Genomic DNA, 15,417 nt, shown 5'->3' with positions numbered 1-15,417 from the left:
TGGGCAAGACAAAATGTTTAAGTGCCTTTGAACGGTGTATGGTGGTAGGTGCCAGGCGCACTGGTTTGTGTCAAGAACTGCAACACTGTGTGTATCAAGAATGATCCACCATCCTAAGGACATCCAGCCAACTTGACACAACTGTGGGAAGCATTGGAGTCAACAATGTATGAGTTTAGTTATTTAAATGTAATAGCCAACACAAATCTTGCCTCTGGGAACCAGTGGACAATTAAAAACATTTGGCCCAGTCACTGCCCCATTGTGTAGCGGAGGTTACTACTAATTGTGGTGAGCTCCGGGGAGCAATTAACAATGCCTGGGTTGTGGGTTTGATTCCCGGGACCACCTATAGGATAAAAGTGTCTGCTGAATGGAATATATTATATTTGTACCCTCTGTCATAATCATAATGTTGTCTGTAATATAACATTGTTGAAAAACTCACTTGTATTGTCCAAAATGACAGCGTTTCGGTCAAAGACCTACTCTCCGTCATGGGCTTAGTCAAAGGCCAGGAGAACTGCCTGTTCCTCAATGTGTGGACCCCCACCCTTAAGCCTGAGGCTGGGCCACCTGTGATGGTGTGGAACCATGGTGGCTACCTCCACTTGCTAAGTAGGGGGAGAGGAGGAGTACTCCCCGAGAGAGGAGCTGGCAGCCATGACTGAGGTGGGGTACATCAGCTTCAACGACAGGTTCAACTCCCTGGGCTTCCTGACTCTGAAGCTGCTGGGAGAGTGCTCACCCACGTACACGTATAAATTCAGGTAGTTCCCGTTGTGTCCCTTTTGCTTCTAGTTGATGAACTCTGGTGAAGGAATAAAATGTATAATAACCTACAACAGTAGAGCAGAAGATGCCAATCCATAAATCCGTGGTCGCAACGTGCCAACGTGCAAACGTGTCAACGTGACAAACTGCAAACGTCAGCGGTATGAAGAAAAATAGACGCTCTTCTTCTTGGCATTTTGCTGGCACATAATGTGCAAATAACCCTTGACATTCAGACATTAACAAAGATGATACATTTTGTATTCCTCGTGATATTCCCTGGTCCTTGCCCTCCCCACAGTTTAAGGTTATGAAGCATGCATAACTGCAAACTCCTGGCCCAAATCATTTAACACCAACTTAGCATTGCAAGCTCTCAATGTCTGCAGCATTTTTCTACCAGGTTGCTCATGGTGTGTTCAAGTATGGTAATGGAGGCGACGTAGCCATTTTACAAACGATTTACCGCTCTTAACAGAGCTTTACAATATTCATGGTATTTATATTTGTACTTCCGTCACATTGAATATTTTAACGTGTGTATACCTACCCATTAAGATGTGAATATTTAATGTGTCTTTGTCTTGACTTGCTACCGATACTGGGAGAAAAGGTTTTCTTTCTTGCAAGCTAACACACATACTGTACACACACACGCGCACGCGGGCACACGCACACACACACACACACATCCATGTGTGTAGTGAGCATGTAGAGCCTACATTCTTATGACTCACCTCAGCCCCAATATGATATGACGTGTTAAATTAAAATGAAGCTTTTTCATGGTGTAGCTTTGGTGTAGCTTTTTCATGGTGCAACAGTTTTAACTCTTGAGGAAGCCATGCACGCACGCACACAAAAGAGGTGATCTAAATGTCCTATATCCGTATCCTGATCTGAAAGTGTTGGGTATTGGCAGAAGCTTTCAGGTACCCTAGGTTAGATGGAGATTCTGAAATAGGAACAAGGATATGGAACATAGAAAACGAGGCCATGTCAGAATGGGATTGAGCCAGGCTTCACTCATATCTAATTGGTTTCCCGCCTTTTTGTGTCCCCCAGGAAACTACGGCTTCATGGACCAGATAGCAGTGCTGAAGTGGGTCCAGAGGAACATCCATGTGTTTGGAGGAGACCCCAATCAGGTCACCATATTTGGGCAGAGCTCAAGTAACGTGGGGTGTTAAAGAATTCTCTTTTACCGGTGAGACAGACACGGAGAGTTTGGTCGAGTCACATTAGAGATTTAGATTTTTATGGTTGGTACCAAAAATGTTGTTCTTCAAATCAAGTCACATTTTATTGGTCACATACACGTGTTTAGCAGATGTTATTGCGAGTGTAGCAAAATACACACAATACACCTAAATCACAACAATACACACAATACACCTAAATCTAAGTAAAGGAATGAAATTAAGAATATATAAATATATGGACAAGCAATGTCAGAGCAGCATAGACTAAGATACAGTTCAATGTAATAGAATATAGTACATACATAGTGGATGAGTAATGCAAAATATGTAAACATTATAGAAGTGAGTAGTGTTCTATTATTTAAGTGGCCAGTGATTTCAGTCTATGTATATAGACAGCAGCCTCTAATGTGCTAGTGATGACTAGTCAACAGTCTGATGGCCTTGAGATAGAAGCTCTCGGTCCCAGCTTTGATACACCTGTACTGACCTGGCTTTCTAGATGATAGCGGGGTGAAATGGCTGTGACTTGGTTGGTTGCTGTCCTTGATTATCCTATTGGCCTTCCTGTGACATTGGGTGCTGTAGGTGTCCTGGAGGGCAGGTAGTTTGCCCCTGTTTCCGTACAAGGCAGTGATACAGCCCGACAGGATGCTCTCAATTGTGCATCTGTAAAAGTTTGAGGATTTTAGGTGCCAAGCCTTCTTCACCACACTGTCTGTGTGGATGGACCATTTCAGTTTGTCAGTGATGTGTATGCCAAGGAACTTGAAGCTTTCCACCTTCTCAACTGTGGATAGGCGGCTGTACCCTCTACTGTTTCCTTGAGTCAATAGTCCACAATCCAACAGCCCACGATCAGCTCTTTTGTTTTATTGACATTGAGTGAGAGCCCTCACCTCCTCCCTGTAGGTTGTCTCATCATTGTTGGTAATCAAGCCCACTACTGTTGTGTCGTCTGCAAACTTGATGATTGAGTTGGAGGTGTGCGTGGCCACACAGTCATGGGTGAACAGGGAGTATAGGAAGGGGCTGAGCACGCACCCTTGTGGGGCCTCAGTTTTGAGAATCAGCGAAGTGGAGGTGTTGTTTCTTACCTTCACCACCTGGGGGCGACACGTCAGGAAGTCCAGGTCCAGTCCAAACCCAGTTGCACAGGGCGGGGTGCAGACCCAGGGCCTCGAGCTTAATGATGAGCTTGGAGGCTACTATGGTGTTGAATGCTGAGCTATAGTCAGCATTCTTACATAGGTATTCCTCTTGTCCAGATGGGATAGGGCAGTGTGAAGTGTGATGGCTATTGCATCGTCTGTGGATCTATTGGAGTGGTACGTAAATTGAAGTGGGTCTAGGGTGTCAGGTAAGGTAGAGGTGATATGATCTTTGACTTGTCTCTCAATGCACTTCATGACGACGGAATTGAGTGCTACTGGGCGATAGTCATTTAGTTCAGTTACCTTTGCATTCTTGGGTACAGGAACAATGGTGGCCATCTTGAAGCATGTGGGGACAGCAGACTGGGATCGGGAGAGATTGAATATGTCAGTAAACACTCCATCCAGCTGGTCTGAGCATGCTCTGACCAGCTGGATGCTCTGAGGACGCGTCTAGGGGTGCCGTCTGTCCTGAGCTGCCAGAGTCTCCCGTCTGTCCTGAGCTGCCAGAGTCTCCCGTCTGTCCTGAGCTGCCAGAGTCGCCCGTCTGTCAGGAGCTGCCAGAGCCGTCAGTCAGCCAGGAGCTGCCAGAGCCATCCGTCAGCCAGGAGCTGCCGGAATCGCCCTTCACTCCGGAGCTGCCAGAGTCTCCCTCCTGTCCGGTGCTGCCGGAATCTCCCGTCCATTCGGGGACCCGTGGATTGGGTCCCCAGTCCGAGGTCGGCAGCGAGGGTCAGCGCGTTAAAGAGGCCACGGAGGCGGGTAGAGAGGCGGAGAAGGACTATGGTGGAATGGGGTCCACATCCCGCGCCAGAGCCGCCACCGCGGACAGACACCCACCCAGACCCCCCCTTATAGGTTTAGGTTTTGCGGCCGGAGTCTGCACCTTTGGGTGCGTTCTGACCTTATACAAGAGTTGGGTGGGTTGTCTATGTATTTATTTCTATTGATCTGGGATTGCTGTGTTCGGCCTGGTATGGTTCTCAATCAGAGGCAGCTGTCAATCGTTGTCACTGATGGAGAATCATACTTAGGGAGCCTGGTTTCACTTTTGAGTTGTGGGTGTTTATTTTCCATGTTAGTGTTGGTGCCACACGGACTGTTTCGGTTTGATTACTTCACGTTTATTGTTTTGTTCAGTGTTCATTACTTTATTAAAAAACTTGAACACTTACCACGCTGCGCTTTGGTCCTAACCTTCTTCCACCACAGACGATCGTTACAAGTGGGTACAACATCTCCTACACACTTCCTGATAAACTCAGTCACTGTATCCGCGTATTCTATGCTGTTATTGTCGGGGGCTACCGGAACATATCCCAGTCCGTGTGATCACAACAATCTTGAAGAGTGGATTCTGATTGATCAGACCAGCGTTGAATAGTTGTTAGTACGGATACTTCCTGTTTGAGTTTCTGCCTATAGGAAGGGAGGAGCAAAATGAAGTCGTGATCAGATTTGCCGATGGGATGGCGGGGTAGGGCCTTGTAGGCATCCCGGAAGTTGGAGTGGCAGTGGTCGAGTGTTTTAGCAGCGTTAGTACTACAGTCAGTGTGTTGATAGAACTTCGGTTGCATTTTCCACAAATTTGCTTTGTTAAAATCACCAGCTACAATAAGTGCGGCCTCAGGATATGTGGTTTCCAGTTTGCATGAAGTCCACTGAAGTTCTTTGAGGGCCTTCGTGGTATCAGCTTGGGGGGAATATACACGGCTGTGACTATAACTGGTAAACACACATATACACACTCTCACATGCATATACATACTCTCACATGCACATACACACACAAGCTTGTACACATACACGATCCACCAGACAGATACTATCGGTATACTGGATTCACACAGTGATTTTAAAGTCAACCTACAGGTAACTGCCAAAATAAAGTAAACACTAACAATAGTGTCTTAATAGGGTGTCAGAACATCTTCAATGCACCTTGGCATAGATTCTACAAGTGTCTGGAACACTATTGCAGGGATGCGACAACATTCTTCCATGAGAAATTCCATTGTTTGGTATTTTATTAATGGTAGTGAAAAACACTATCTCAGGCGCCGCTCCAGAATCTCCCATAACTGTGTCAATTCGTTAGTAGGCAAACGGAAGACAGTCCTCCCCTCCTCGATAGCCTTCTTTTGGTGAGGAAGCACAAGTGTATCCTATCGCATAAGAGTTTTGCTGTCTGCCACACCCCATTTGAATAAGCTGTTGTATTGTACTGAGGAAAAAAGCGTGCACACATTTACAAACGATATGATACTTATCATTTAATCTATTCAAATGTCTTGCACAACTAACTTAATTTGTTTTAATCAAACCTTTACACATTTCTTTTGGGATCCACCCCTGTAAACGTAATTTGCGTGAGGATGCGTGAGTAGAGAAGGAGCCTCTCATTTCACACAAGCCGATTTTCGTAGACATTCACTCTCTTCGCTGTCGCTCCTCGATTACCTTTGACCTTTTTCAAAAAGAGGTGAGAGACGACCGAGGAGAGAGGATGCAGGAGTTGAGCAAATGTCATTGAGAAATGTACTTGTGTTTCTTTTATTTAAGGCAGTTACCTGTATTCTTTTCATGGCATTATCTTTCCACCAGATGGCAACTGTGCACAGTACAACGTACATTGATACAATAGAATAGAGAGTAACTGTCACTATCTCGCTCTCTTTCTCTGTCCCTGCCAGGCCATTCCATGGAAGGAGTAACCGTCGTGGAGGCCAGATAACCTCGTACACCTGCCAACGAAGGGGAGCTTGGTGGTGGACGGTCACGTGGAGGAAAGAGGTGACTACAATGATGCTCCCTTCCTAATAGGAACCACAAAGCAGGAGACTGACTTCAAGTGAGTATTAATGGGCTCTGTTCCATTACTCTTAAACGTAGCCTCTCTTCCTCTCTTCCTTGAAGTTGATCTGACATGACTGGATTGGTGTAAGCAAGCTCGATTTTGCATTGTATCCAACCCTTATTTAAAGGGCCATGGCTATGGAAACCTCTTTCTTATAGCCAATTCATGCTTGCTCCAGCAATGCGTCCGGAGGCTCCGTACAGAGGGTGTGATGCAATTGTGGAGACTCGGAAGGCCAAATCGAGCTCCGTACCACATTGCGATGCGCCTCCCAAATTTTGTGAAATGCTCTGCATGGTCAATCCGACTTCTACAGTGGCCATTCAGCATTTACTGCAATACGGCCTCCGCAGAAGTCAGAGAATTCATACTTTAAAATAAAGGAGCAGAGCTGTTGTGAAGGAAGTTGTCACGGAAGTGAGTTTGTGTTTATACAGGACCTCCCGCCCCCACCTACCGTCAACCAATCATGTCAAAAAATAATTGAGCACGGCGATGCGGTACGGAGCTCCATATGGCCTCCGCAAGCCCCCGGAAGCTCCGCAATTGCTCAAACCCTCCATATGGAGCCTCCGGATGCATAGCCAGAGCAAGCATAAATTTGCTTCAACAATGCAGAGGGCTCCATATAGCTCCGCATTGACATGACTGTTTGACAGAAAGTGGGGGCGGGAGGTCTGTATAAACACAAACTCACTTCCTCCACAACTTCCTTCACAACAGCTCTGCTGTTGATTTTGGCCTGTGGAATGTTGTCCCAATGTTGTCCCATTTGAACACTCAGTCATACACGTCGATCCAGCGTATCCCAAACACGCTCAATGGGTGCCATGTCTAGTGAGTATGCAGGGCATGGAATAACTGGGACATTTTCAACTTCCAGGAATTGTGTACAGATCCTTGCAACATCACGCTTATCAACGCTGAAACATGAGGTGATGGTGGTGGATGAATGGCATGACAACGAACCTCAGGATCTCATCACGGTATATCTGTGCATTCAAATTGTCATTGATAATATGCAATTGTGTTTGTAGTCCATAGCTTATGCCTGCCCATACCATAACCCCACCGCCACCATATGGCACTCTATTCACAATGTTGACATCAGCAAATCGCTTGGCCACATGACGCCATACACGTGGTCTGCGGTTGTTGGACATACTGCCAATTTCTCTAAAACGATGTTGGAGATGGCTTATGGTAGAGCATTCAGCTCTGGCGGACATCCCTGCAGTCAGCATGCCAATTGCACGCTCCCTCAACTTGAGACATCTGTGGCATTGTGTTGTGTGACAAAACGGCACATTTTAGAGTGGCTTTTATTGTCCCCAGCACAAGGTGCACCTGTGTAGTGATCATGCTGTTTAATCAGCTTCTTGATATGCCACACCTGTCAGGTGGATGGATTATCTTGGTAAAGGAAAAATGCTTACTAACAGGGATGTAAACAAATGTGGGCATAAGCTTTTTGTTCATTATTTCAGCAGATGAAACATGAGACCAACACTTTACATGTTGTGTTTATATTTCTGCTTAGTGTAATAATAAACTACATTTATCAATCTGACTCCAATATTATGTGCATAAATGCTACAGCTCAGTTAGCAAGGAGAAATCGGGAGGCCGGCATCCTTCCAGAGCTTGTTTGTCCATTGCCTCATTCAAGGGGCGCCCGCGATAATGCCGCTTGTGCATATCATACGAAACATATCATACAAAATGGGTGATGGACATCCACAAATTAATACATATCATACTTAATGGAGTGACTTCGGCTTCACATACAGAATCATACGAAATGCTCTGAGACCAGGTTGCCTTATCAGTCATTGACCAATTCTTATGTAGTACCACTGCAATGTGTGCAATTATAATCATTTGGTTTTTTTATGTTTAGTTTTCAAAATATAAAATCATTCTCACTTGCTTGTTTTGTACTCTGGTGGTATGCTGAACATCATGCCATATTATGCCATGGACTAAAATGCAAGGTATATTGCAATCAGTGATCGATGATGCAAATAAACACTCTGGGTGTATGTTTATAGTCTTTTTTGACATAAATATAATATTATAAAGTCTTATTTATTTTGTAGCCCTGAAGAACATGCTAGAGGTCTCAGTTCTGCACCGGAGTACAATACTACACCTTGGTTGGTGTAAAGCAGCCGTACAGCCATGAGAGGGCGCCAAAAGCACATAATATACTTAACATCAGCCTCCACTGCAGTGTACATGAGGTGAGTCGGTCCGTAAAAATAGGACTGTAACGCAGGAGGACTGTACCTTTTTAAGTCATCATCATACAGCAAGCATATTTATGTCACGTATGCCACGCTGCTGCGCCTGCTCAGTGCACCCACCACAGACTGTTCAGTGACAAATGAACCACTATCCCGTTAGAAGTAGGTAGCCCGTGTGCTCCAGCATGGACCCACTGTAGACGTCGCGGCTATTGTTGCGATTCCGCGATTTGGGTGACAACTCCCGAGGATCTAAAATTCCAGGAGCGACGGGATAATGAGAAGAGGGAATTATAATATTTATACTGCAGGGATAGCGCAGAGAGATATCCACAATAAAAGGTAAATAATCTATTTTTTTTAATTTATTGTTTTCTCGTGTAGAATTCTCCTGCTGGCATAACGCTACGTTATAGGCTATGAAAATGCTGATGAATGCCACAACACCTACTCGTGCGGTTTGGTTTAGCCTTTTGTGCGTTGCCTGTATTGCTTTTGAATAGGCTATAGTTTTGCGTCTCCACAACCTTGCAGTTAAACTCTGACACAGTGATCATAAAGCAAATACATTATAGGTATAGTTACTATTTTCTTGTAATTTACCCTATGAATGATGGAAGGTTTGCATTAATCTTCTTTTTCAGAACAGTCTATTTCGTCATTCTCTGCTGAAAACACCCCATTAATAAAATTTAAGCTATGAATGTCATTACATTTGATCCACACCAGGCAAAATCCCCTTGATTTCAATGTAGCCTTTCTCTGTAGCATGGCGAATATGGTTATAAACAAACACCACAGTAACTTGATTTCCTGCTTAGGATAAGATTCAATAGATGGATTTGCATAGGTTGCCCGATGTGAAATACACAGGAACACTTATTTCCTTCCTTTTTTTTGTTTTAAGTTCCGGAAAATAGTATCTTTATTGTTTTACAATATTATATATGTGCTATAAATCGTTTTTGTCATGCACAATTAGTTATGTGTTATTTTTTTCATGCATGTGCTTGTGTTCTTGTGCATGTTCATCTGTTCGGGACTCATTCCCTTTGTATCTATGTATGTGTGTGCGTGGGTCAACTTCCTCTGGACCAGATGTATAGTCAATCAGTTGGGGCACAACCGGCTACTTAAACCCTCTCTGGTCTCTCTTCCGGCCTCTGCCCTGCTAACAGCGACATTCTCAGTAACTCCATATGCCTGCTAGGATTTCAGACCACTGACCACATGGCAGTTTCAGCCAGATGCTTGGAATAGTATGCAGCACATGCAGCGCTTTATAATAGCGAGGATCACCGTCGCCTGTGTTCCCTCTTCTGAGTTTGTTGTTCTGAAAGTAAGATCAGAGGTAAAGAGGTGAAGCTGGTACTGACCATCAGTAGCCAACCATATTGACATTGATGTGTCCCGAACTGAGACCTCTGTTCCTTTGGTTAGGAGGGGTGTGTTGTCACGTTTCTTTTTACCCATTAATAAAACCAAGCAAATGTTAGGCCACACAGTGGAGGCCAGGAGGGTCAAATGTCTTTCTCCTTGTGGTCACTGGTTGGACAGACATCAGTAATCTGCTGACCATGAAGTTCCAGGTGTACTGTGTAGACTCCAGCCCGTAGCCTTCAGTCATCTCCCCTGCTGTGTTTTATTTGCGCCAATGAGTGACCACCATCTGTCTGGCAGACATGTGCTTCATCCTCTACCTCACTGAATTATTCAGTAGGTCTAGCCTACATTCACGTTCTAGACATTCAGTCCTGTCTGTGTTACCCTAAAGCACTCTTTGTAATTGTATTTTTTAAATCATTACTGTATTTTTAATAAATCACTGTGTGTGTTTTATATGAATGAAAATAACTCCAAAATATATTTTTTTATCATTTATTTCCCTGAACTTCCTTGAAATGCTCAGTCTGATCGTGTGGGCATAAGAAACAAATGTTAAGATATTTACATACACAGCCCTGATTGACTGATAGGATGGTCTTGAGCTCACCCCTTACCCAGATGCACAGTCATTGGTCTATATAATCTGATCACATTGTGATGTCATGATCTGGTCCAAAAGTTCCATCCCACCTGAACAGGCTGATATGCCAGGTATTTTTTTAAACTGATCTTACACAAAAATGACATTATTATAATTTTCACAATTTCAGTGTTATTTCGACCTCACGGAAATATATAAATGGAAAATCACGTTTAACTGCACTGCCCCTTTAAGTTGGCTCCAACGGCCCAGTGTGTGTGTGTGTGTGTGTGTGTGTGTGTGTGTGTGTGTGTGTGTGTGTTTGTGCAGGGTTTTGTTCCAGCCCAGCATTGACAAACCTGATTGAAACAATTGTGATACTCAGGTTAGACCACGGTTAGCTCAATCGGGTGTTTTAGGGCCAGGCTGGAACAAATCAAATCAAATGTTATTTGTCACATGGACCAAATACAGTGAAATGCTTAATTACAAGCCCTTAGCCAACAATGCAGTTCAAGAAATATAGTTCATAAAATATTTACTAAATAAACTAAAGTAAAAAAAATATATATACATGTATATAAAATAGCACAATAAATGTACATAACAATAATGAGGCTATATAAAGGGGGTACCGAATCAATGTGCAGGGCTACAGGTTAGTCGAGGTCATTTGTAAAGTGACTATACATAGATAATAAACAGCGAGTATCAGCAGTGTAAAAACAAAGGGGGGGTTAAAGTAAGTAGTCCGGGTGGCCATTTGATGAATTGTTCAGCAGACTTATGGCTTGGGGGCTAGAAGCTGTTAAGGAGCCTCTTGGTACTAGACTTGGCGCTCTGTGCGGTAGCCGAGTCTAGGACCAAGAGGCTCCTTTAACAACTTCTACCCCCAAGCCTATGACTTGGGTGACTGGAGTCTTTGACAATTTTCTGGGCCTTCCTCTGGGCAACCGGCCCCAGTGACGTACTCCCTGTAGCACCTGATGGCCAGATGCCAAGGAATTGCCATACCAGGTGGTGATGCAACCGGTCAGGATGCTGTCGATGGTGCAGCTGTATAACGTTTTGAGAATCTGCGGACACATGCCAAATCTTTTCAGTCTCCTTGAGGGGGAAAAGGTGTTGTCGTGCCCTCTTCACAACTGTCTTGGTGTGTCTGGACCGTGATAGTTTGTTGGTGATGTGGACACCAAGGAACATGAAACTCTCGACCCGCTCCACTTCAGTCCCGATGTTATTGGGGGCCTGTTCGGCGCTCCGTTTCCTATAGTCCACGATCAGCTCCTTTGTCTTGCTCACATTGAGAGGTTGCCTCCCCACACTGTCTCCGAACCTGTTCTAGCTGCCTGTGCCTGACTGCCGGTGCCTGACTGCCGGTGCCTGACTGCCGGTGCTTGAGGGATGTGTGCAGGGTCTACATATGTCCAACATGTGCCCCCTCAAAATGAATACCATAAACAATACAGTTATCTTTCATTAGACTTGTGCCATGCTCCTGTTGCATGTAGTTGCGTCTCCACTCGGTGGCTGAAAGCCAGTCACACAACCTAAATTAAGAGAAACCAGAGTGATGGAATTACATTTCCTTTTTTACCGAAGCTGCCTTTCAAGCAAGTTGGAAAATAACAACTATTGGTTGTGTAATCCTGGCCTCAAGGATAGTGATGAGATGTGTCCTGCTGTGGTCCAGATTACGACTGATCTGGAACCAGGACACTGGTAATGATGCAGCCCATAGAAAGTGTGGATTAACTGGGATTAGGACCATCCCGCTGTTTTGTTTTGGAGAGCACAGTATTCACATTCTTGTACTGTAGGGATCCCACTGATGTGGTCTGTTCACATGATGGATTGAGTCAAAACCTGTGCTTGTGGTGTGTAGCACCATAGAGGTATAGGCATAAACATGCTACACTCTGCCACGTGTGAACAAGTAAACTCAGTGAGGGCAGAAAGCTTTGTAACGGGTTGGGAGGGCGGTGAAATCAATATTCACTTCTCGAACCAAAGCAAACTTCTGTAGGCCTACACTGGCTATCCATGTTCTCAAACAGGCCTACAGAACGTACAGTTGAGGACCCTTGAACTGGTTGCCTTCGTACTTTTTGGAGGATTAGCGTTACGTCATTTCATTGTGCACAGACGTGTGCGTGCGTGCGTGTGTGTGTGAGGTAGATTCCTGTGTAGGAGGGTGAAGAGAGAGATAGAGAGGGGAAGGGAGCAGGAAGGTAGGGGTTAGTGGTTCTAAATAAACAGAGTAAAAAAAACTCACAGACGCTTAAAGCTCAATCCAAGTTTATTCACCCATTGGGTCATACAGCTGATTAAACAAAAAACGTATTCACACAAGCACTGGTATTTAACACTTTCTCCTATGCTGAGGCTTCTCCTACACCTCTAAACAGCCAATGCATCTCTGTTGCTAGACAGAAACTTAGTGACATCTGTCCTTCCTCACACGTCATCTGACCTGACCTCTGCCCCAAATTGCTCACTCCTCCTCAACTCACGGCTGTTGCCTTGCACCAGACTGTCTCTTCTCCCATAAGGATCCCCGATGGCTAACAATAACATATCCTGACAGAATGTAAACGTTCTACGTTCTTCTCTCTCCCTCAGCGACGTATTCCAGATTTTCACGCTTAAAAGCCAGCTCCCAACAGCAGGTACTGTCAGCCAAACACTGGCAGGACTCTTGGTTCCCAGGGGGCTTATATTACAGGTCCACCGAACAGACAGACACACCGACGTCCTCCTCACACACTGCCAACATACTGTACATCCACATGGCTCTCTGCTTCTCAAACCTGTGTTCTGTTTACCTTTCACCCATTCGAATCTGCAAGTTTTGCTAGTTTTTTAAAATTATCTTCCTCAATAGACACCACGTTTTCAACTATCCCAATAAGGAAAGCATGTGAAGTGCATTCAGCCGTAGTGTGACACTGTGTCAACACTGAGCTGAGGAGCGGACACATGCTGGTCAGGGCTCTGTAGGCACAGTGGCAGGAGACGGTTACAGGCTTATGATCAATAATAGAGTGAATTTACCAACTGAATGGACAAACACAACATCACCTCTTCTTTTTACAGACATGGCCACCTTCTTGTTTTAAATTCAGCACCCATGTGTATCCAGTAGTCAGTTCGACCGACATCTGGGGTTGGCTTGCTGGCATGCTGTAAAATTAAGAGCATGTCTGTTATATTTTTGCCAACACATTTGCCCACAACCATGCAAACCATATTTTCCTTTTCAGATATTGACATGAAGAAAGACATTGAGACGTGGATAGCAGAGGAACGCGCTGACATCATCTTGAAATATGATACGGTGGGTGGCGTTCAACAAATACACTGTTCAGAGGGTTTTTAGGATGCTGTAAACTGTTTTCAAAGCTCTAAAATTGCCATGTGCACTCCCACCGTAGTTATTTCTCAATTACCCGATGACCAAAATAACCCAAGCGACCTGTCCAACAAAAGCCTCTCCAGTTAGAGAACTAGATAAGGTTTGAAAGCTCCACAGACATCAGTCATTACAAAGTTCCAGTAACAGTCATTTTAGTCACATAGCATTGCATAGCATAGCAAAAGCGCTGTTTTGCCCCAGGCTTGCATTGATGTATCCATGAATAAGTTAGTCTAAGACCGGTCTGCTTATGTAGGTAGACTGTACCACCTCCATCACCTCCATAAACAAGGAAACAGATCAACCACACCAGTCAAAACCAAACAGCAGAGCTGTTGTTGTGTCCACGCGAGTGCAGTTTTGTAATGCACGTCCTTGATGATCAGATGTTAATTCACTTTGGCCTGAGTTTGTACTTTAAACAAACATGCATTCCCATCTTCCCGTACATGTCATGGAGTTATATCCTGTCTGACTGTACCACATGTCCTCTCTGTCTGCGTGTTGTCCATCTGGTTCACACAGGAGGAAGAGTTCGCACTTCTTTGAGCGTGTCGTTCAAAAGAGTGACCGTCGCTCTAAGAGGGAGAAGAAAGAGAAGCCGAATTTGAATGTGTGTATGTGTGTTGCTAAGCAATGTGTGTGTGGGTTGATGAAGAAGCCTAATAGCATGCTTGTGGTTTGTTGTGTAACAGAAAATGATTATGTAATATAGTGGAGATTTAGACGCACATATGCAGCTAAAGCAGTGACAGTTGCCAGGCAAACACAATCATACTGTACGAGTGATTACATAGGCCTATATGTGCATGTATGTTGTTAATTCTATAAAACCTATAGAAGTATACGTTATAAAATGATAGATTATGCAGTCTGTTTAGTGCAAACTGGAGGTCATGACCTTCAAGCGATCCAAATTACCCTAACAATATCTGTCTGACCAGTGTCCCCTCTTCAAATGTGTGTCAGCAGACACACTGACACTGGGAAGTGCAAGAGGGAGGGAGAGCGAGGGAGGGAGAACTATAGCGAATGAGATAGAGTTGACACTCGAAATAGCAAGAGAGACGAGTAGGAATGAGACAGAGTTAAATTTAGCTCACAGGCAACAAGACATGAGAACATACTGTACATAGGATCTGCATTCGAGCCAGTTTGCTACAGAAGGAAAATAATCCTGCAGCCACAAAAAATGTATAAGTTACGAGGACATTTTTGTAGGGTTGATAAGAGAAAATTAAGTCTGATATGTCAAAGTCGAAATTCAAACTTTAGAAGCCTTTTTTTTTAAACCCTAAATACACTACAAGTAAAACATTCCTGCATATTCCTGCATTCCTGCATTGCAGGAAAGTTATCCTGCAATAGGGTGATCATATTAAGATCGGACATCTGTAGAGGGGACCCTGTCTGGCCTTAGCAACACCTGTGACAACGGCCACAGCTAGACCATAGCAATCAATTACACCATGGTCTCTCTCAGCTACTGAACCATAACTGAAATCAGCTGATTTCTGTCTGTCTGTAGGATTCTACTGTCTATGTGGTATTTGACTTCTGAACAGAAGAAGCACACACTGTCTCAGACCTCAGGTGGTGACAGTACAGACACCAGGTTTCTAGTGCAATTCACCATGGGTGTTCTGTTTAATGTAAGGTGCAGATGGCTTAGTCAGGTTGCCATTTCTGTTTCTGTTTGGCAAAGGCAACAACTTGGCTGCCCTTTGATGTTGTCTTGCCAAACAAGGTTATGACGTATTATAAACTGGGTGGTTCAAGCCCTGAATGCTGATTGGCTGACAG

The 15,417-nt window shown here is 44.4% G+C and overlaps 1 protein-coding gene across 2 annotated transcripts in view; it reads left to right on the top strand.

Annotated features, from left to right (window-relative positions):
• The first annotated feature begins 8,295 nt into the window (after positions 1–8,295).
• Positions 8,296–15,417, top strand: part of LOC112264169 (USP6 N-terminal-like protein) — a 37,158-nt gene continuing 30,036 nt past the window's right edge. Inside the window, exons 1-3 of one of the 2 annotated variants that reach the window (XM_042330753.1) lie at positions 8,296–8,575; positions 13,463–13,536; positions 14,140–14,227. In XM_042330753.1, the coding sequence (XP_042186687.1) occupies positions 13,529–13,536; positions 14,140–14,227 (96 nt within the window). In that variant the 5' untranslated portion in view covers positions 8,296–8,575; positions 13,463–13,528. The remainder of the gene's footprint in view (positions 8,576–13,462; positions 13,537–14,139; positions 14,228–15,417) is intronic. The other variant, XM_042330754.1, reaches the window with a different exon arrangement.

This window comes from Oncorhynchus tshawytscha, linkage group LG12 (assembly GCF_018296145.1).
Source record: "Oncorhynchus tshawytscha isolate Ot180627B linkage group LG12, Otsh_v2.0, whole genome shotgun sequence".
In the NCBI taxonomy this organism is placed as follows: Eukaryota; Metazoa; Chordata; class Actinopteri; order Salmoniformes; family Salmonidae; genus Oncorhynchus; species Oncorhynchus tshawytscha.
This window is presented reverse-complemented; position numbering and strand designations above follow the sequence as displayed.